Below are 21,598 nucleotides of genomic sequence, written 5' to 3'. Positions count from 1 at the left end.
TAGGCTAGCCTTGTTCTCCAGTGCCTGTCTCACATGCATATATTTTAGGCTATCTAATGCTAAGGAATTGCCAAATAAGGGCATACCATAAGCCTGCAGGTTCCTACCAAAACTCTATCAAAAGTGATTTAACCTGATATTTATAATAGGTTTATAACTCTTTCTAATCTCAACTAGCATATTGTTTTTCTTTTTCCATTTATTTGTCACAATCTATTTGCATTTTTTCCCTTGTAATTGTGTAATATCATCTCTCTGGTTTGTATGACTGATCAGATAAGGTCATTCATCCACCATCTTCTATTAGATAATAGATTCTTGGAGGTTTGAGGACTTGTGGCCAACCTTCAAGGCTATATCCTATTAGTAATGCGTGGTGTGCACACTTCAATAACTTAATGGATAGAAGCGCGTCAGATGATGTTTAGACAGATTCCAGTAAGGTAGCCTACGCCCCCCCCCCCCCCCCCCCCCCACACACACACACTTACATTTAGAATAGAGACATCCTGGCGAGAGATTTGTTGATTGTGGAATGTCACAATCTTTTAAAGTCATACATGTCATCATTTATTCCATTAATGTCCCACAACGACGTGCTCTACACAGCCTTTACCATGGCATTGGTAGAGAGCAGAGCAGGGTATTTTACGGGAGGACAGCGAAATTACATAACAGGGATGCACATGGGGGCAGGAGGGAGGGGGAAGTGTAGGCTTGCGCGCGCGCGCGCCAGCGCCTGCGTATCCTTCGTCGCAGCCTATTGTAGGCTACCTCGTCCTGTCATCGGACAAGACTCCTGTTTCCTTAAACATGGAAATATACCTACTCCACTGCTTATATCCAGCACTGGTCTTATCGGAAACAGCACATCATGGCGATTGAGGGTGAGTGGCAAAGTTTAGTTAGCTTACTGTGATACATGTTATTACCGTTCTTCGTGTGGGACAGACCTGTGTTGACTCAGGTTGTTTCAGGAACTGCGCCAACGTGGTTGCTGACAGATTAAAACTGAATAGCGTGAAGTTTACCTTCGGCTTGAAATCGATCTGTTCCTGTTGCTGCGAAACGGGGAGGCACAAGCTGCAACTGCATTGATGCAGACCTTGTCCTGTGACGGTGTATTGCGAGTGGTCCTGAATGAACAGCACCATAGGTTGCTAGGAGAGAAGTTCAGCTCAGCTAAAAAAGGACAGTCGTCGGAAATGTCAGATAATAGCGTGCGATAAGATATCATATTTTACTGCCCATCAAAACTACAGTATATCGATATGGAAGATGCCATTTTAAGATGGGCTGTGAAATTTATGTTTTCGGTAAGGAGACGGCAATCTGCCTGACTGACACATTTAAGGAGCAAAATACACAGCAGATATGTTTGCCTAGTTGCTGTAGCCTACGAGTGACTCTGAGCTTTTATTGGAGCAGTTTGGATATTAAGCTGTTTCCTGTGCTGTTAGACACCCTATGGAAACAAGGCTTCACTTCTCTCTTTCTCTTGCCTAAGTAAATATTTCAAATACCCTAAGTGTTTTACAGCGTAGCAGTGACTCTCAGGTGTCCAGTCTCGAGTAGGCCTTCCAAGGAGAGTGAGAGTTCTTTTCATGGCAGCAGGTGAACTTAGGCTTAAACGCTTGATATTCGTTTTTAGACATATTCAGGGAAGGGAAGTGCTAATGCAGACAAAGTAGCCTAATCCAGAAGATATAATCACCCATCTCTGAGTTTGTCTGACATGTCTAATATGGATGAAGTTTGTTACTATGTGATGTGTATTGCTATGTCCACTGTCACCCTAAGAGAACTCCCCTCCCCAAACTCCCCTCAAGTAGACTCCACCTGTAATAAATAACACAAGTTTATTTAGATGATCTCATGCACAACAATGATGAAAGGAATGATGTAACACATCATTTATAACAAATTCAAGTTTCATGTAAACATGCACAACAAACTTATCAAAGAGAGTGTAATGTATTGCACATTATGAAGTGTTTTCTAGTGCTTTGATTGGTTATAAGGTTAGAAGAAGGTTATATTTAACATTCCGGCAAAGATCATATTAATTTGCACGCTTGGTGTAATAACCCTGAGTGCTTCTATCAACACAGATATGAAACAGCTACAGTAGTACTGAAGGCTGGAAGGTCCATTCTACAATCATAACAAATGCATTATAGTTCATGAATGTTTTGTAAACAATATAAAGGTTTTTTTTTTTTTTTTTTTTTAAATCTGTAGCCAACGAAAGTAGTTGAAAACTTTGAAATCACCAGAACCCTCAAGCAGCAGATATAACGGAATGGCTATACGTGGCGATGCAGTTTTTTTAAGTGCAGTATTACATAGCCTCTTCATATGATATTGTGATGACCTAAGGCGTGTTTACAATTCCTGAAGTGTCAGCATTACAGCATATGTGCTCTTAATAGAGTGGTTTGCAGGCAGAACTAAATTCCTTTACAGCTGACAAAGGAATTCATACACTTTCCATATAGCGGACAAAAAGAGAAAGAGAGGGAAGGATTGTGTGTTGGCGTGTATGTAGAAACAATAACACCTGTGCAAACTCAGGAAAAGAACAGAAGAAAAGTATTGCATTGAAGTGTTTGTTTTTGCTGACAATGGCCATAGCAGTTGCACAACACGTTTTTTTTTATTTTTTATTTGATCTAATGACATTGCTACAGATTGATGCAAGTAACTGATGTTGAACAGCTGATGGGACTCTAACAGATCAACACAGACAATCATCATGGCATGGCACATGTAGCTATACAGTTTGTGTTTTACATACAGTATGCCCTAACTGCAACAACTGGTGTCTCCTCAGGAGGGGGGCGGAATTGTGGCATCCATGAGCTCATATGTGCCAGAAGAGGTACGTTTACCCCACATCCTCCCACCAACCCCCCCCCCCACCCCCCACCACCCACACCTTCTTCACTGTGTTTCCGTCAAAGCTCTTGCTCTTAGTCTGTCCTTCACACTCTTCTGTCTCTGTCTCATAATCATTTATTATGTACATGCCAGGCACTTGCTGTCACTCTGCTAAGCTAACACTGTATCGTGGCAGACTGATTTTGAGGCTCATATAGTGACAGTCAGGTCAGTAATAGCAAAGGAACCAATAGCGTTTGTAGGCAGAATCTGTTCAACAGTGAGGTTTGAGTCAAATCTACAGCGAGAGTGAAGTCGGTTACTTAATACTCTGTAGCACTCCTCGGCATGGCTGTAGGGTGAGACTACGGGTAGTTTGTGGTCGGCTAGCCTGGCTAGGTATAGGGGAACAGCTATGGGCCTGGGTCTACATGCAGAAGGGTCCTATGTCGCATCTAGTGTGAATTATAAATGAGCTATCAGGTTTTTTGGACCTGCTGCCATGTTTAATTTAGCGCCAAGGGCTCTATTTCTCTCTTTGTGATAGAAAACAGTGTTAAAACAGCAGCAGGTTAACCATGGTAGTTTAAGTAAACATGGACTACATTTCCTTGGTTCACATGTCATTCACATTTAAGGGGTCAGGTGAGTCCCTCAATACATTTGGTTTTCTGTAAATAAACTGATAGCTCTGGATCAAAACAGCTTTGCAAAGGTACTCACATACAGTAGAACTGTTTAGAACTTTACCACAAATGTAAAAGAATGCTTGTTATTTAAAATGTATTACACATGTCAACCTTATATTATGAAGACTGTGTGCTATAAGCACATATTCAGCAAAGTTCAACATAAATAATTGCTTGCAATGCTTCTGTGTAATGTATTCCTAACATAACCCTGCAGATGGGAATTTGCATGGCCTTGCATTAAAAGCAAGCTGCCACATGAAATGAGCTGTAACCTCAGCAGCCTGTATGGCTGACATGCATGCAGCAGTAGCAGCCCCCATGACTTGGAGTGTCTGTGAGATGTGGAGAGGCAGCTTGCCGTGCGTTACATAACTGGCCCCGGTAGCGTGGACTAGCTCCAGTGCTGCATCCTGCATCCTTCTGGGACACAAACAACCCCGTCAGCTCAGCTGCCTGGAGGCCCATGCATGCACAGCGCCTGTACAGAGTAGCTGCTGTTCTTTTGCTGTGTACAGGCAAGCTGCCTCCACAGATCCGTCTCCAGTTAGGTAACGGCTCCCGAGTATATAGCCTGCAGTGGGTCCACTACCGCTTTCTCTGTGCTTTTTAGAACGTACTGTAGCTGAGGCTCATGGACAGGTGTGTGCTATGGATATGTTTGTCTTTGAAATAGTGTGTGTAGTCTCAGTTGTTTCTGTTGTTTTAGCTCTTGTTTAAGGTACAGTATAGGCTAGACTTTTCTGATCCCTTAAGCTCAAGTCTGTGTCTCTTTGGAGGGTTCAGACTTTTAGACTCTGGGATGTGTTTTGAGAGAATTTATTGGTGCTGGAGAGCCAAATTAAATTGAAAATGAAAATGGACAAGTTTAGGATTCCTAAAGTAATACACTCAGGGAGGACAGTGATGCTTCAAAATAATACAAAAACAACGGTGTTACATTAGGCAATAGTGGTTTTAGCCTGTGCATTTCTAAGGCACAGCGATAGCTAATTTGACTAGATTTCTTGGTAAAGCATTATCTAGCACAGCACATATTTTTTTTTATTTTTATTAGAAATGCAGATCCATTTCAGAAACTCAACATTTTTATTCAATGTTTTTTTCCCAACATTTTTGCTCTTCAATGGATTTTGGACTTGAGCATGACTTTGCCATGGGCTAGAAAATTGAACAACCCAATAATTGTGCCCAGTGTGTAATTAATCAGTTATGGCATTTTTGAGCAATATGGCTGCAAGCTGTGATACCTGGCGGTCGCCTCTAAACAGACAGCATCACACAGCAGTGGAGCGGGAGCATCGATAATTTCATTAGGGTGAGAAGCACATTGTGAAGGACTGAATCATGAACGCTCAAGGACACTCCATTCAATTTGGATCCCACAGTGAATGCCCCATCTAATATACTTGTGCTAGTTATGACCACGAGGCAGTCTTTAAATAAATAATTGATAATTGACATGTTTTGATTTGACAGTGAGTGTTTGTATCATTACAATCTCATGAGAGTCTCTGCATGTACTTGATACCCATCCTCCCGCCCATGTATCTGTCTTATGAATACTCAGTTTTGAATTTCCATTGACTTCAACAAGTCCCAGAGAGTTAACACAGGCCATCAAATAAACACTGAATAAAAGTCTCAACTTTAATTTACTTCCATAACTATCTATTTAATTTTTCACATGTACTGTACATCTCATCTGAGCTTCATAATGCATCACTATAGCATCTGTTCACGTATATATCAGCCATATGAAACACAACACCACTGTGACCCACTTCCTTAGTGTTTGGCCTGTCGGCTGAAGGGTTTGTGTGCTTTTACAACACTGTCGCTGGCTAAAGGCCTTCCCTTGCCTCTTCGTGGGAATTACAGTGGCATCATGTTTCCCCCGCTCTGTGAATTATTTAGTCGCTTCTTTTGACTAGTCGTGGGATTGCCATATAGGATGTCAGGTGACTCTGGAACAGGTAAAAAAAGACGAGCCGAAGCTGAATCTCTGAAATGAGATGTAGACAGAAGTGGGAGCAATGCAGACTAATTGAGTATGAGCTCTGGTAGGTCAAACAGTGCAACATTAGCAACGCTGCCATTTTCAAGCAGAGAAAGGAGACTTGGGCTGGTGACATTTTGAATTTTAGTGGGGTGAAGAGCAGGCTGAGAGCTGTTCTGTTCCGAATGAGTACATCGGGATGTTACATCTGCCGTACCAATCATATCGGCAGTGCATGCAGTTGAAAGGCTCATTCTAAAAAGAAGAGGTGGGTGTTTTATGTATATATATATAGTAGACACTGACGTATTTGCTGCCTTTTCAGGTTCTATCTATGTAAGGAGTGAGGTTCTAAGCTTGTTCCTTGCTTGTTATTTGGAGTAGCCTATACTCCAAACCCCATGAGTTAGCTCAGTCGTATTTTTTGCTGACTTGTATTATTTTGACCTCTAAACTCCATGAGTTACACAGTTGTGTTATTTAAACCTCAGGATAAACACAAATGCTGAGTTTATTTGTTACTTCCCTGTGAGAGTCTTAAAGGATTCCTCCCCTCTGATATCAATTCCCCCATGACAGGGGCCCTAGAGGAGTCCCTGGAAACTTCTAGAAGCCCCAAGTAGCAATATTTCTGTCCTCATTATGTCAGGATTTTTTGTTGTGGTGTTTTTCTTTTTTTTTGTCTGGCTCTCTTGATTCTTGATTCTCACACATTCTCTCCATCTACCTTTTCTCTATCTTTCTTTCTTTCTTTCTTTCTTTATCTCCTCCTCAGTGTCTCCTGAGTTGCTAGGCATCCTGTCCTCCATAGCTGTCTTCATGGCGGTGATTGCTCTTTTTTTCCTCTACCTCAGTAACAAGCTGTCAGTGGAGAACACCAGTGAATTCTCCTGCTTTGATGAGTACAGGAAAGACTTGAAAGGTAAATACATGCAGACTGATTGATTAAGATGACTGAGCAGCTCACATTTAAGTGCATTTTTAATAGTGTTATTAAAGCAAAAGTTATTAAATAACTTCTGAAATGTGTGTACTGTATATCCATTTGTATTTTTGGTTTTCTTACAAGAACAAGAAGTAAACATACAGCTATAGGGTAATGTACAGTGCATACTGTAGTCTCAAATTACTATGTAGTCTGTACTGATATTATATTACATATTCAGTTTCAGTTTCTTGCGGATGAAAGTGGATTAACGGCAAGTCATTTTGCCCTTCAGTGCTTTATGGGATGAATAACTAATATTCTCAGAGTCTAAAGCTTCTGCATACCCAGGCGTGTCTCTGGGCTCATTTCTGAGATCGTCTTTTTTTTTGTGTGTGTGTGTGTGTGTCTGTGTCAGCAGATTTCCTTTGATCTCATTAAGACAAAACTTTTGATCATTATCATGTTTATTTAGGACACAGTTCCACCCCTGTGTATGTATGTGGCTGACTCCAGGAGGAATCAAGAGTGAGGATCTACAGAGGCACAGTAATTACTGGAAGTCGGAATAACTCCAATCTTATTCTTGTTATTCTCGTTATCCTTATCTTCATCCCCGAAGATGGGAACCTGCTAAGAGCATGACGGAAGATGAGGAGAGGAAACGTCAGTCCATAACTTTATGATCAAAAGAGCCTAGAATAGAACTACTCTGAAGCTCGGCGCTATAGCTGTGAATAAAAGCAAACACTTGGTTTCGGCCGCCATGGCATTCTTTAAGAGTTTCCAGCAGAGCCTGCCGTCTGTCACCTCGCTGTTGGACTCGGTCTCGAGCAAAGTGGACGACCTAGCCAGCGCCGTGAGCGACGCCACTTACACCGTCAGCGACCAGCTGACGGAGCAGGTCAATAGCATCATCAACAAGGTGCAGGCGGAGGAGGAGGAGAGGGCCAGGAAGGCCGAGGAGGCAGAGTTAGCCGCCCAGGAGGAGGAGAGGAACCAGGAGGATGAGGAGGAGAGAGAGAGGAGGGCAAGGAAGGAGGAGAGGAGGAGAGAACGAGAGAGGAGGAAAGAGGAGGAGAGGCTCAGGGAGGAGGAGAGGATGAGAGAGGAGGAGAGGAAACGAGAAGAGGAAGAGGAGAGGAGACAGGAAGAAGAGAGGAGGAGGAAGGAGGAGGCGAGGAGAAGAGCTCAAGAAGAGGCGCAGCGAGGAGAAGAGGAGGAGGAGGAGGAGGAGGAGGAGGCACAGGCTGAGGAGGAAGAGGAGGAAGAGGAGGAAGAGGACGAGTGGTCTCGCAGAAATAAGGCAAAGAAGAACCAGGACGATAAGGACACGGAGGACAGAAGAGGTTCTTCCTCCTCCCAGAACAAGAAGAACAAATGTGGGCAGCTAGAGGAACCGGAGGGAAACGCCCACGAGGGGGACAGTCATGCGGTCATCAAGGCAGCTGACCTCAAGAACAACTCAAACACCCTCAGATCTGCCACTCAGAAGAGCCAGAAGAAAGCAAACAGAGGTGATGAGGAAGAGGAAGATGAGGAGGAGGAGGAAGAGGAGGAGGAGGAAGAAGAAGAAGAAGAAGCTAAAGAGAGTGAGGAAGAGGTGGAGGACTATCACAAATCTGGGAAAGGGGCAAAGAACGGCACCGCAGACAAGAGAAAGAGCTCCGTGGTTGGCAAGGACGACGCCGGTCGGAGAGGATCCTCACGAGAGATGGAGCAGGAGAAGGGGAAGTCACAGAAGAGTTCTGGTGGAAGAGGTGAGAGAGTGAATGTGTGGCTCTCCAGCTCCGCCTGCTGTGTGTCTCGTGGATCTGGCCTTCCTCTGTTCTTCCTCTTTCACAGCTACCTCTGCTTCTTCAGGGCTATGGTCCTTTGAGTTTCCTCCTGTCTGTCTGAATGGACCTTTTCCTTAAAGCCAGACTCCTATTCTGCTGCCTGTGTTTCCGTAAATTCCAATAGCCCATGCGTGATGCTACATGGCTCAAGGCTCAACATCAAACTCTCAGCATGGAATTCTTCCATAGTTAATGTGACTGGGGGTTTTCTGTGAGAGCAAAAAGCGCCTTTAAATTAACGCAACAACATTTTCTCTTATTTTGCGACGAGGCGTTGAGGAGCATTCAAACAAGCGGTGCCTCGTCAGATCTTTAATCGACTGAACTGAATTCCTTTCTTTCGAATTCCATCGCTCCCTCTTCATTATGTCTGCTCTCTCTGTTTGCGTGCTCTTTGGCTTCCAAGTCAGTGTTTTTCCCATCCACTCTCCCCCTCAGACAGGGGCACTGACCAGGGCTCGTCGGAGAGCGAGGAGGAGAGGCCATGGAGACGCAACGAACCCGCCTCCCAGCCCCAGAAGACGTCTGGCTGGGGCAGCAAGCATTCCGAGAAAGAGGTCTACAACAGCAAAGCCCCGACAGTTCAAGGTAGGCCATCACTATGGAGATAAGAGGGTTCTCAGTTCCATGCCCGGTGTATCTTTGATCTCTTCCTGCTACAAGCTCTGCTGATTAAACTCAGTGTAATTATCCTACTCGGGATGACCTAAATTGAGTTCTACAGAACTAATCAAGACAGGCACTGACGAGTTCAGACGGGTACTCAGACAGGTAGCAGAGGAAGACATCCGTCAGGAGCTAGATTAAAATCCACTAACACACACCTGTGAGAATTGTTCCCCCAAAACAATTCACTTGGAGATATACATTAACATCCCCTTTAAGGCTAAGATGCTGCTACTTACTATCACAACATTGGCAGCACCCAAACTCCAGTAAACATTTAAGAGTATTTCCTTTATGTTTCCTTTCTTTTATTTCAGCCCATTTGATTTTAGTTACAGTTACAGTATGTCTTTCTCTAATGTAGTGACAAGACCTTGCTAAACACAGCTTTTCTTCTCTGTCCTCTCCCCGTAGCTAACAGCGTCCATCGCACGAGGCAGTCCACCCAGCTCAACGAGCTCCAGCCACCTCCGTACAAGGCCTCGTCTCAGCCGCAGTCGCGCCAGACCCGCGCCCAGGACTCGGAAGAGGAGGACAGCGAAGAGGAGGAGGACGACGACGAGGAAGAAGAGGAGAGCGAGGAGGAAGAGGGCAGCGACGACCCGGACTACCAGAAGGAGGACGCCCCCAGCGACAGCACGGCGGTCCTGGGCCCCGAGGTAAAGGAGGCCCTAAAAAAAATGCCCCGGTGTGTGCTGCTGTAGGGACCCCGCCGCTGCCCCGAAAGACCACCACCACCACCTCCACCACCTCCTCCACCTCCACCACCTCCACCCCTCCCATCACTTCCTGCCCATTCCTCTCACCTCCCCTAAACAATCAAAACATTTGTTGACACATATACGGTAACCCCCCAGCCCCATAAAAGCGAAAGGAGACGGGCTAAAAATGGATTTGGCTTCACTCGGGGGGGATTCTGGGAAGTGTGTTTTGTTCTCTGTACAGGTTTATGGATCAGCCCTAAAATTAGATCCCTGTTTGATCCCTGCTTTGTGTTTGAGTTCCCCAAGGATCTCGTTATAGAGAAGCAGAGGATAGTGCAACCCAACTCTTTCAGAACTCTTTTGTTGGTTGAGTGTTTCTTTTTTTTAGATGTCAGAAGCAGAGGAAGGCAAAGATGTGACTTTTAAAGTGGAAAAATGATTCCCCCCGTGTTGATTGTTTTCTTTCTTGCATCACGTTTGACAAAACATTACTGGTTTTGCGTATAACACAAAGCGCTCATTCCATTTCATCAGAAATTACAGAGACATTTTGCTCAAAGCATGTTTCACAAGGAAAAAAAAACGCACTCTCGCCATACCCCTCTCATCACGATGCTCTGTACAAATTAGACATCAATCAACAGTCTCCATCTCATTTGAGTCAGCTTGTTTCAAGCAGCAGCCATGGACATTACTGAGCTACCAGTAAGCACACGGACTGATTTTATGATTGTGGACGGAGGAGCAGGGGTGTCTGTCCCTGTCTTCTCGTCACTTGTCTCAGGGACTCCAGAGACTCACGTCAGTCTGTCCAGGACTTGGTAAGTCCTGCTGCTCTCCTGGAGTCTGCCTATGGCTGCATGGTGACAGTCTCTACCTAATGCACCAGTGCCTGTTGGTGGACTAGGTACCAGAGGCCGATGTTGCCAATTTACATTTGGAGCAGGGGAATATGATATTCACCTCATAATAAACTAGTAATGATAATAATCATCTTAATAAAATGTTTTTATGCAGTAGTTTATACTTATACAGTACACTTTTCAAGCACAGAGCACAAAGTGCTCACAGACAGATGTCACCTCATAGATGGTGTTCACAAAGGGTGTTGAATATGTGCAGGCGTGGGTAGGTCATTTAAAGGAGTTCTTATAAGCAGAAGGTGATGCCAAAAAAGATGAAACCCAATTCAAATGAAGGCATTCAGAGATATGTTAATTAAAAAGTCCTTGTAAGGACCTTACGTTTGTTTTTCTCAAGATTGTCTCCTTGGAGTTGGGAGGGGTTGGGGGTAGGTCTGAGGATACCTTGCTCCATTTGTAAATTGTCAAAATAGAGGCACAGTTATGCTACTTCACCAGCTTAGGCAGCTCTAAGAAGGTTTGGATGCTGACTGCAGATGGTTTTCGTGCCCATAAATACACCTGACTGTTTGTGTCCTGACTGTGTCCTAACCTCTTCTGCCCTGCTGTGTTCTGTGCTGGCTCCTGTCTTCCTTTGCCCTCTTTTGTGCTGTGGGGTTTTTAAATCCTGCAATGTACTTACCAATGCACCCTTTCTCACATTTCTGACTTTCTCTTTCTCTTTCTGTATCTTTTTTTCCCACTCCATCTCTGATGTTGCTTAATGTTAATGTCTTTTTCATCCACCACCATCCTCCCACATTCTCAACCTTCTTTTCCATGCCTTCTCATCTGTCTATCCTATCTCTCTCCCTCCCGCCCCCCCCCCCCCCCTCTCTCTCTCTCTCTCTCTCAGGACTCTTCAGTGCCTCCTCTTCCTGCAGGGTACGAGCCGGAGGAGCTGGGGAAGTACGGAACGTTGGACGTGGCGTTCGAGTACGAGTCGGGCGAGCAGCGCCTGGCGGTGACGGTCACGGCCGCCACTGACATTCCGACCCTCAAGAGCACGGGCAACGTGTCCTGGCAGGTGTGTGGTGTGGCGTAGAGAACAAGACTCACCCCAAACTGGAGCTCCCTTTCCGCAAAAAAGAAAAGAAGAAAAATCATTAATATGTAGTAAAAACAACCCCAAAAAATAAAACAGATAACCCAAAAATAACCCAAACAGATGCCAGAAAACAAGTAGATTAAAGATATTCCAGAATGAAAGTATGAGGCAAAAAAGAGATTGGAAGAGTGTGTTCTTCATTAAATTGTGGTTCATCCTCACCCAGAAGCTTAACATCAGGAAATGTACCCTCAGGCCGTAACTGTGATCGCTTACACTGCTAATTTGAAAGTGCTGAGGATACACTCCACCAATATGTTTTTATGGCATTCAACATTAAAGTTCCAAAACATAAAATACATTGCCAAACAATAATGTTCCTCAGTCCCTCCACTGTTAGCTAAACAAAGGACGAAAAAGGACAAACCAGGCACTTGTTCAATGTCACATGGCTAAATTATCCTCTGTTCTAAAGGAAGCCTTGTGCCTGCGTGTTTCTATCTAATGAATACTACCCTCCCTTCTGTTTACCAGATGCAGTAATGCAATAATGCAGGACTTTGGCGTCGGCTTTTGTTACTGCTATTGCTTTGGCATTGCAGCCGGCCCAGCATCCTTTATTGTGGCATGGTGCATATGTCAGCACATAGAGCACCACACACACACATTACATTTTTTTCTTGACATTACATTACATTTGGCTGATGCTTTTTAACCAAAGTGACTTTTAAAACATGGCAGACATCTTAAGCTTTTGAAAACAATTCTAACAACAATTCTAGGAAAAAATCAAAAAAGGTAGAGTGGAGTAAGAATAATGAAAAATAAAAATAATTAAAAAAAAAAAAAAATCATAATACAGTTTTTGCCTATTGCTTACACACTAAAATCAAATGCTTACACCAAAGCCTCAATACCTAAAGTTCTTGTATCATACTTTACACACAGTGTAACCATAGCTTAAACACATTCTCTGCTTTGCACATTGTTTGCAATTCTGCAAAACACTTTTTGCGAAACACTACACACATTTTCTTTCTGCAAAACACTTTTTGCAAAACACTACACACATTTTCTTTCTGCAAAACCCTTTTTGCAAAACACTGCACAGTTTTTCTTACGTTAAACACTTTGTGCAAAAACAAAATCCCCTGGTATCATTGGGAAAACACTTTGTTCAAAATGCTAAACTCATCTGGCAATTGCAAGCACTTACTTATACACCTGAAAACACGTGCCCAGAAAACATAACACCAATCGGTCTGAACCTTAGCACTACAAATAGGCCTCAGGTAAGCCATTTTGAGAACTATGGGTGCCTCTCAACATCTCTCCTCGATCCTCGATGCTTGATCCTCGAGGGGCGTTCCCACTGATCTATAACTAGCACTGGATAGACTATCCCATTGTTGTCACCCCATCATTCTTTATCTACATTAGATCAGTGAGGATGAGGATCGAGGAAGGAAGGGAGGGTGTATAAAAGACTAAATGAGAGGCACCCAATGAGAGTAAGTATAGGAGGACAAGGAGAGAGAGCTGTCGGACGAAGAGGACAAGGACAAAGACAAGGACCAGTGCAGAGATGTGTCTCAGATGACATCAGGGCTGCTCTGGTCTGAGATTGGTTCAACAACCATATCAATTTCATATATCAAAAGTTGTATACCTGCCCCCTTACCGCCCATTTCTAAATGCAACTGAGGAATTACAGTATTTTCTGCATGGCGGTGGAAAGTTCCTGTGAAGACATTGGGGATCCACTCCCCCCCCCCCCCCCCCCAGCCCCCACTACATACACACTACAGTAACTTGCACATACTGTATACACACTCACATGCACATACACACTCACAGACATACACACACACACACACACACACACACAAAACAAATATGTATGTTGTTTTTTTTTCAATCGCAAATGATCCAGTAATTGTTTTTTTCCTTTTGTTTTGTTGCTATATTTGATGTTTCTATTTCTCTTTATTTCTGTAAGAATGTTTGTTTTTTGTAAAAAAAAACCCCTCCTGATTGATTACAACTTTTGAGTTTTACAGAAGACGAGGTCTGAGAAAATAACCAAAAAAGATTTAAAAAAAAAAATACAAAGACGGCAGTGTTTCATGTAAAGCACATCAGTGTGTTACTGGTGATATGTAGGATAATTCAAATGGTGCTTATGTGTTTAGTTTTGTTGCAAGAATTTAGTTTTTAGAAAGGAGTTTTATGTTTTGATTGCAGTGTTTCATTTTGGCATAGATGTGAGTTGTTTATCCCCAAGTGCTATGTCTTATATAGCTGTGTGTAGAGTTTTGACATAATGAGCCAAATGCTGCAAAACGTGTGTAAGCAATAGGCAAAAACTGTAATGATAATCATTGTGTGCCACTGACTGGTTTGTGGCTTCCGTTGTAGGTCCACCTGGTTCTCCTGCCTACAAAGAAACAGCGGGCCAAGACCGGGGTCCAGAAGGGCCCGTGTCCCGTGTTCACGGAGACCTTCCGGTTCTCGCGGGTGGAACAGGAGGCCCTGGGGAACTACGCGGTGCGGTTCCGCCTGTACAGCGTGCGGCGGATGAAGAAGGAGAAGGTGCTGGGCGAGAAGGTGTTCTATCTGACCAAGCTCAACCTGGAGGGCAAGATGGCGCTGCCCGTCACTCTGGAGCCGGGCTCAGCTGTCACGGTCAGTCGTGTGTGTGTGTGTGTGTGTGTGTGTGTGTGTGCGTGTGTTTTGTGTGAGTGAATGTGTGTGTGTGTGTGTGTGTGTGTGTGTGTGTGTGTGTGTGTGTGTGTGTGTGTGTGTGTGTCTGTGTGTGTGTGTGCGTGTGTTTTGTGTGAGTGAATGTGTGTGTGTGTGTGTGTGTGTGTGTGTGTGTGCGTGTGTGTGTGTGTGTGTGCGTGTGTTTTGTATGAGTGAATGTGTGTGTGTGTGTGTGTGTGTGTGTGTGTGTGTGCGTGTGTGTGTGTGTGTGTGTGTGTGTGTGTGTGTGTGTGTGTGGTGTGTGCGTGTGCGTGTGTTTTGTGTGAGTGAATGTGTGTGTGTGTGTGTGTGTGTGTGTGTGTGTGTGTGTGTGTGTGTGCGTGTGTTTTGTGTGAGTGAATGTGTGTGTGTGTGTGTGTGTGTGTGTGTGTGTGTGTGTGTGTGAGAAAGAGATAGAGAGAGAGAGAGGGGAAAGAGATAGAGAAAGAGTTGGTGGAACAGATGGTTGGTAGATTGTGTACACTGAAAGTTTAAACAGGGATGGGGATTGATAAGAAGGATTGTAGAGAAAGGAAGAAAGAAAGGAAGGAAGAAAAGATTATAATCTTTTCCATATTGTCACACAGGATACGGTCTCATCTTGCTAATAAAACAGTGATTCATGCATGACTTAAGACTTTCCTCAAATTCTTCTCAATACGCTCTCAACTCTTCAGCATCAACATATGATTACGCCACAATAGATCGTCACGTTAGTTTCTATGAGTGACGTTACCCTCTGAGTGTGTGTGTTGCGCTGCGCTGTGCTGTGCTGTAGAGCTGTGGCTCCATGGTGAGTGTGTGTGTGTTGTTTTGTGTTGTGTTGAGTTGTGTTGCGATGTAGGGCTGTGGCTCCATGGTGAGTGTGTGTGTGTGTGTGTGTTGTGTTGCGCTGTTAGGGCTGCAGCTCCATGGTGAGTGTGTGTGTGTGTGTTGTGTTGTGCTGTAAAGCTGTAGCTCTATGGTGAGTGTGTGTGTGTGTGTCTGTTGTGCTACACTGCAGGGCTGTGGCTTCATAGTGAGTGTGTGTGTGTGTGTGTTGTGTTGCGCTGCGCTGTAGAGCTGTTGCTCCGTGGTGAGTTTGTGTGTGTGTGTGTTGTGCTGCGCTGCAGGGCTGTGGCTCCATGGTGAGTGTGTGTGTGTGTGTGTTGTGTGTGTTGTGTTGCTATGTAGAGCTGTGGCTTCATGGTGAATGTGTGTGTGTGTGTGTGTGTGTGTGTGTGTGTGTGTGTGTGTTGCGCTGCGCTGCAGGGCTGTGGCTCCATGGTGAGTGTGTGTGTGTGTGTGTGTGTGTGTGTGTGTGTGTGTGTGTTGTGTTGCGATGTAGAGCTATGGCTCCATGGTGAATGTGTGTGTGTGTGTGTGTGTGTGTGTGTTGTGCTCCGCTGCAGGGCTGCGGCTCCATGGTGAGCGTGTCCCGCAGCATGGGGGCGCTGTCGTACCACTCCACGGGTGACTCGGCCACGCCGGAGATCCTCCTGGGCCTCCTCTACAACTCCACCACCGGACGCCTCTCCGCCGAGGTCATCAAGGGCAGCCACTTCAAGAACAACGCCTCGGACAAACTGCCTAGTAAGAGACTTCACACTGCACTCCATTGTACATTTTTTCATCAATGAGATGAGGATTCAATTTGATGATTTGATGATCGACTTAATACTTTTGTTGTGTTGCTGTGAGTGACAGAGATACATTTTGGGCTATGCATTAATTGTTGAGTTCATTTTACATAAGCTTGGCATTATGTATTGAACAATGTATTGACGTAACCTAGTCAAAGCAACAAAGTGACTTGTCTAGGTATAGTTTAGTCTACAAATATTTGTTTACACTACAAACACTAAGGTTGTTCAGTTACCACCCATTACAGTAAACCTAACTTAAAGGAAAAATATGCCAAAACCTTTCTACTATCTAATGCAATATACATCCAGATATTTTAACCCAGTACCCTCAATCATCTCAAATTCCAACGCCCCATCTTCCCAACATTAGAATACTGGTGGAGAATTAAGATATAGCAAAATGGAGGATTGATGCCCCATTCAAAAAGCATAATATAGTAATGTGGGATTAGAAAAAATACTTGGGGCTGAACGGCTCTTAAAAGTAACCTTACTGTAAATGCTCCTTTCTATTGAATGTGTTTCAAAATGCTGATAAAAGTTTTTTTTTTTTTTTGTGACGTCATCAGATGATGCAAAATGGCTGATTGATGCTCCATTCAAAAAGCCCAATTTAGTAGTGTGGGATTACTCATAACGTTTGCTGGTATTTCAGGTGTATCACAGCATGCTCTCATCCTAACTGTATTTCCGCTCGCGCTATTTGTGTTCCTCTCGTTCCGCGCCGTTTGCTCCTAATCTTTAACTTTTCTCTTCCTCCACCTCTTCACACCTCCTGCTTCTCCTTTGTGTGTGTGTCTCTCTCACGGCGTCCCAGTTGGCCTGTTTTGCTGCATAAAGCAGTTCATAGGAGGCCAGCTCTATATCATGCGAGGTGAGTGTGTGTGCCCCTTCCTCTCTTTGTTGTCTGCTGTCGATCACAATCTCCCCTGTGAACACACACACACACACACACACACAGGCTTGTACACACACACACACACACACACACACACACACACACACACACACAGGCTCATACACACACACACACACACACACACACAAACACACACACACACACACACACACACACACACACACACACACACACACACACAGGTGCGCGGTGCACACACACACACACACACACACACACACACACACACACACACACACACACACACACACACAAATATCCTTCTACAACAAGTAGGCCCCAACTTTCCAACTTCCATTGGTCTATTGGTGATCAGTGAATGCATTGCTGTTGGCCCCTGACCATGTATTTACAGTCATAATGTAGCTCCAAAGTGGGAGTCACTACTTCTATTCAGCGGGTGTCTTCAGGCTGCCTCTGAATGATGGTCCCTGGGTCCTACAGTAATCAGTTGGGAACCCCCGTTACAATGTATCAATTCAGTGTTAGAAACGAACACCCCGTTCACTTTACCGGAAACACAAACTCACTCACCTCCACTTGTCTCTATACTTTTTGCCTGTGTGTTCTCTTCCCTCTTCTCCCTCTCTGCTGACTTCTCCCTCTCTGTTCTCTTTGGTCTCTCTCTCTCCCTCTTTCTCTCTCCCTGTTCCCTTTCCCAGAGACAGGGGATCCTGAGATTTGTGTGTGTGTGTGTGTGTGCGTGTGTGTGTGTGTGTGTGAATTGTGAAAGACTTTTATACGCTCCCCAGCTGTCAAAATCCTAATGTAAAGAGACTCCTGATACTGAACATACCTCACGCTTGACATATTTCTGACATGTTCCAAATTAATTTGAGAGCCTCAGACAAAAAGGGAAGGGCATGTCTGTCAATCTCTGACATTACAGGAGTGCTTACAGAGGGCTTTCGTCATTGGCTCTCGGGCTGTCAGGAACATTTGTTTGAGGTGGCCATACAATCTTATGATGCGTGCCAGTCTCAAAGAAAAGTGAAGTGTCATTCATTCATTATTGTTGCCGCTGTGCTACCTAAAGACACCACTGGATGGCTCTCTCCCCACATCTTTCTATTTCTTCTCCTTCCATTCTCTCCATAGCCGGAAAGAATTACTGGGAGACAACAAATGACAGGCTCTGAAAAGTAGCATAAAATGCTCCTTGATATTGAATGTGTCTGAAAAATGCTCGTGAAAGGATTTTTGTTTGCCCTCTGGAACTATTTGACACAACCTCATCAGAGCACCCAGAGTTACGGTTGCTGGTTTACAGTAATAAGAGGGGAGTTTGTTGGCCTGCATTTTTTTTACTGACTTTCTCATATAGAGTAAATAAAAAATGTTAGAGTTGTTTACAGGTTGTAAGTTTTACAATGAATTAAATTGCAGTTTTATTAAAGACTTCACTACATGTTTTGTAATATCCCTTAGCTGGGTTGAAAATCCCTTTGGGAGCATTTTAAATTCCTCCTGCATATTTACAATCGCCCATGGACATTATTAACATGAATTTCTGCTCCACTCGCCCTCTCTGCTCCGCAGACACCTACGTCAAGCTGATCATGCTGGACTCCAAGGGCAAGCAGATGTCCAAGTGCAAGACGTCGGTGTGCCGCGGTCAGCCCAACCCCACCTACAAGGAGACGTTTGTCTTCCAGGTACCTGTGGAATCCCCTTCCACTCCATATTAAGTCCTCTACCACCCTTGCCAGCTTTAAGTCTAATTTAAAGACATAACTTTTCACTCTTGCCTTTAACAACCCTTAACACCCTCCCTTATTCCCCACTGCCTTTTTATTTATTATTTTTATTTTCTATTTTAATTTATTTGTATATATTTTATTTCACTTAGTCTATTGCTTTTAACCTTATTTATAACCTTATTTTAACCTTATTTTACTTCTTTTATTTTCTTGCTTGATTCTATTTCACCTGTTTTATTCTATGCTGATTACTGATCTTAATATTGTTCTTTTTACTTATTTGATGCATTGTTTTGTCAAGACCTGTGTATTCTTGGGCTCCTTTTATCTACTGTCCTGCCCTAACCTGATTTCTGCCAATGTAAAGCGCTTTGGGTCAACTCCTGTCGTATTGTAAATGTGCTATATAAATAAAAGTGACTTGACTTGACTTGTCCTCCAGGTGGCGCTGTTCCAGCTGTCGGAGGTGACCCTGCACGTGTCCGTCCACAGCCGCCGGAGCAGCATGAAGCGTCGCGAGCGCCTGGGCTGGGTCTCGCTGGGCCTCAACAGCACCAGCGACGAGCAGGAGGACCACTGGACGCACATGCGCCAGGCCGAGGGCCAGCAGGTGTGCCAGTGGCACACGCTCCTGGACACCTGAGCGCAGGTGACGGGCCGGGTCCGGGCCGGGCGAGGCGAGCCGAGCCGAGCCGAGCCGAGCCGGGAGGGGTGGACAAAAAAACGAGACAAGCGACAGAAACGCGTTACAATGCATTTTTTTTAACGACGCAAAAAACGACACGTGGACATTGAGGCGCTGCTGGAGATGTTAGCGCAGATTTTCGTTGAGCTCACGCGACCCCCGTCAGTAGGGGGCTCAACGGGTGGGCTGTTAGGGGCTCTGTGGACGAGAAGGAGCACTAGGTGTCCGGAGAGCTCCGGGTGCAAATGCTGGAACGTGTGCCTGGCTGGAACTGGAGACTACTTCTAGGGCTCTACTCCCTCTGAAATCCACAGACTGAAAACGATGATGGGACGATAGAGAGAGAAAAAAAAGAGAGAAAGAGAGAGAGTTAAGAAACAGCAGCACATGTCCTCAACTCTGCTGTGTGTTTGCACTGACTGCAAAGGCTACTGTATCTGCTGCACAGCCCTTTTAACCAACCAGCTCACCCCTGGTACCAACACACCCTTTTTAAAAAGCTCTGTTTCCTGTTCTTGACATGGACATGAGGATTTTTACGAACCCTTCGATGCAACCTGAGACCAGATCGGGGTCATCGAGGTCACAATTATGCAATATTTCCTCTCTTCCACACTCCAGTATGAAAGTGCATGCAACTCATAGAGGTTTAAAGGACTATATCATGCATCAAACTTGGTTTCAGAGATTTTGCCATATGCTGTAGGACCAAAGAGCATGTAAACCACACTGAACAGCTAGACATTCGTGATATAGGTTTTGCATAGATGTCATGTCAGACCAGCCAATGCAGCCCAACAGGTCAGAGGTGGTGAGGAATGAAATCTAGACCAGCAAATATTCATATCTGCCGACTCTGAGACATGTATGGTGAGGACTATACTATATTCTGTTTACATTCAAATGGGACACAATTATGCATATTTCTATGGCTTTATAACTGACTGATGTCACCTGCAGTACCAGTGTTTCTATGTAGCATATGGTTTGGGTCTGGTCACTGTTTGATGTTTTTTTTTCTTTTGTTATGAAATGCACAAACTGAAAAGAATTTGAAATCATTTGACTGATATATACATATATGATTTTTTTGTCGTCTTTTGACCACAGATTGGTATTGTTCTCTTTTAAGTCATGCATTGTATCATAATAAATCATGTTTACAGAAACTCAAATGGGAAATTTGAAAAACTGTACAGTATGTCCTTTATTGAATCCATCTCTGTTTTGCTTCAAGTGACATCTTGCCTTATGCTCTTAAAAATACAACCACAACCACACATTGTCTTGCACAACCTAATCTAGACTCCTCCTCACATTCAGACATCCATACTTTACAACTCCCACAGAGGTTATTTTCCCACAGGCCATACCAGTTTTCAGAGCGAAAACAATTATCTCTCTGTGCTTTGTTGTGCGACGGCAAAGGCTGCGAGAGGAAGTACATAGGTGAAAAGAAAAGCCAGTGCTGGAGTTCCTTGTTCCTATTCCTTCTGATTTCCAGGATGCCCCATTTTTAAAAAAAGATCAACCAGGAAGCCTGCATTACTTGTAACAATAAGGGATGTCAGTCAACTTTCCTGCTGTGTGCCTTGAGAACGGTTCTCTTCAGTTGACTCATACCTGTTGTGGGAATCTGTTCTATTTGTGCATTCTATAGAATGTCCCGGTAGTTAGAAGCATGCTGCTGACTGGAATACTTATGTAGAGAGCATGCTGAGATACATAATAGGTGTAGACTACATTGACTTGCTTCTGCAGAAGTAGCAGACTACAGTAAGTTTGCAGGTTGTGTCCTGTGTGTATGTGTGTGTGTGTGTGTGTGTGTGTGTGTGTGTGTGTGTGTGTGCACGTGTGTGTGTGTGTGTGTGTGTGTGTGTGTGTACATGTGTGTGTGTGTGTGTGTGTACGTGCACGTGTGTGTGTACGTGTGTGTGTGTGTGTGTGTGTATGTGTATGTGTGTGTGTGTATGTGTGTGTGTGTGTTTAGGTTGACACTTGCTGTCCCTGTTGATATCTGCACTATTGCAGTGTGTGTTTATGTGCATTACTCTCTCATTCAGATGCCACATGCATGCTGGCCAGGTACCAGTAGCAAAGCATAAATAATCATGATGATCCATCTGCTGCAGGTTTAAAGCCACCCACATGATCTAAACCTCTCCAGTTGCTTATGCACCTACCATCAACACAACGTTGTGCTGCCGTCATTTGTAAAGCTCTGTGTCTGTGTTAGATGCAGATGACTTTTTGCATCTAGGCCAGTGATATCCACT

The 21,598-nt window shown here is 44.3% G+C and overlaps 1 protein-coding gene across 3 annotated transcripts; it reads left to right on the top strand.

The window, feature by feature from the left end:
- The first annotated feature begins 758 nt into the window (after nt 1-758).
- syt14b (synaptotagmin XIVb) lies at nt 759-20,507 on the top strand. Of its 3 annotated transcripts, none has more exons than XM_062551437.1 (11): nt 759-887; nt 2,834-2,881; nt 6,344-6,490; nt 8,770-8,919; nt 9,412-9,656; nt 11,460-11,630; nt 14,070-14,336; nt 15,785-15,965; nt 16,836-16,892; nt 18,477-18,592; nt 19,080-20,507. In XM_062551437.1, the coding sequence occupies exons 1-11, from the start codon at nt 875-877 to the stop codon at nt 19,278-19,280; spliced, it is 1,596 nt and encodes a 531-aa protein (XP_062407421.1). In that variant the 5' UTR covers nt 759-874; the 3' UTR covers nt 19,281-20,507. The 3 variants fall into 3 exon arrangements, with proteins under 3 accessions (XP_062407421.1, XP_062407422.1, XP_062407423.1); XM_062551439.1 differs by having other exon boundaries at nt 867-887; nt 6,423-6,490; XM_062551438.1 differs by lacking the exon at nt 16,836-16,892.
- Nucleotides 20,508-21,598: the final 1,091 nt, after the last annotated feature.

Source organism: Sardina pilchardus, chromosome 12, assembly GCF_963854185.1.
Source record: "Sardina pilchardus chromosome 12, fSarPil1.1, whole genome shotgun sequence".
Taxonomy (NCBI): Eukaryota; Metazoa; Chordata; class Actinopteri; order Clupeiformes; family Clupeidae; genus Sardina; species Sardina pilchardus.
The sequence above is the reverse complement of the archived record's forward strand: the minus strand, read 5'-3'. Positions and strand labels throughout refer to the sequence as shown.

What these genes read in the sequence shown, in the direction of transcription:
- syt14b (XM_062551437.1), top strand. An exon ending in GCTCATATGTGCCAGAAGAG is followed by an intron (nt 2,882 to 6,343) that starts GTACGTTTACCC and finishes TCTCCTCCTCAG; the next exon opens with TGTCTCCTGAGTTGCTAGGC. An exon ending in CCAGCTCTATATCATGCGAG is followed by an intron (nt 16,893 to 18,476) that starts GTGAGTGTGTGT and finishes TCTGCTCCGCAG; the next exon opens with ACACCTACGTCAAGCTGATC.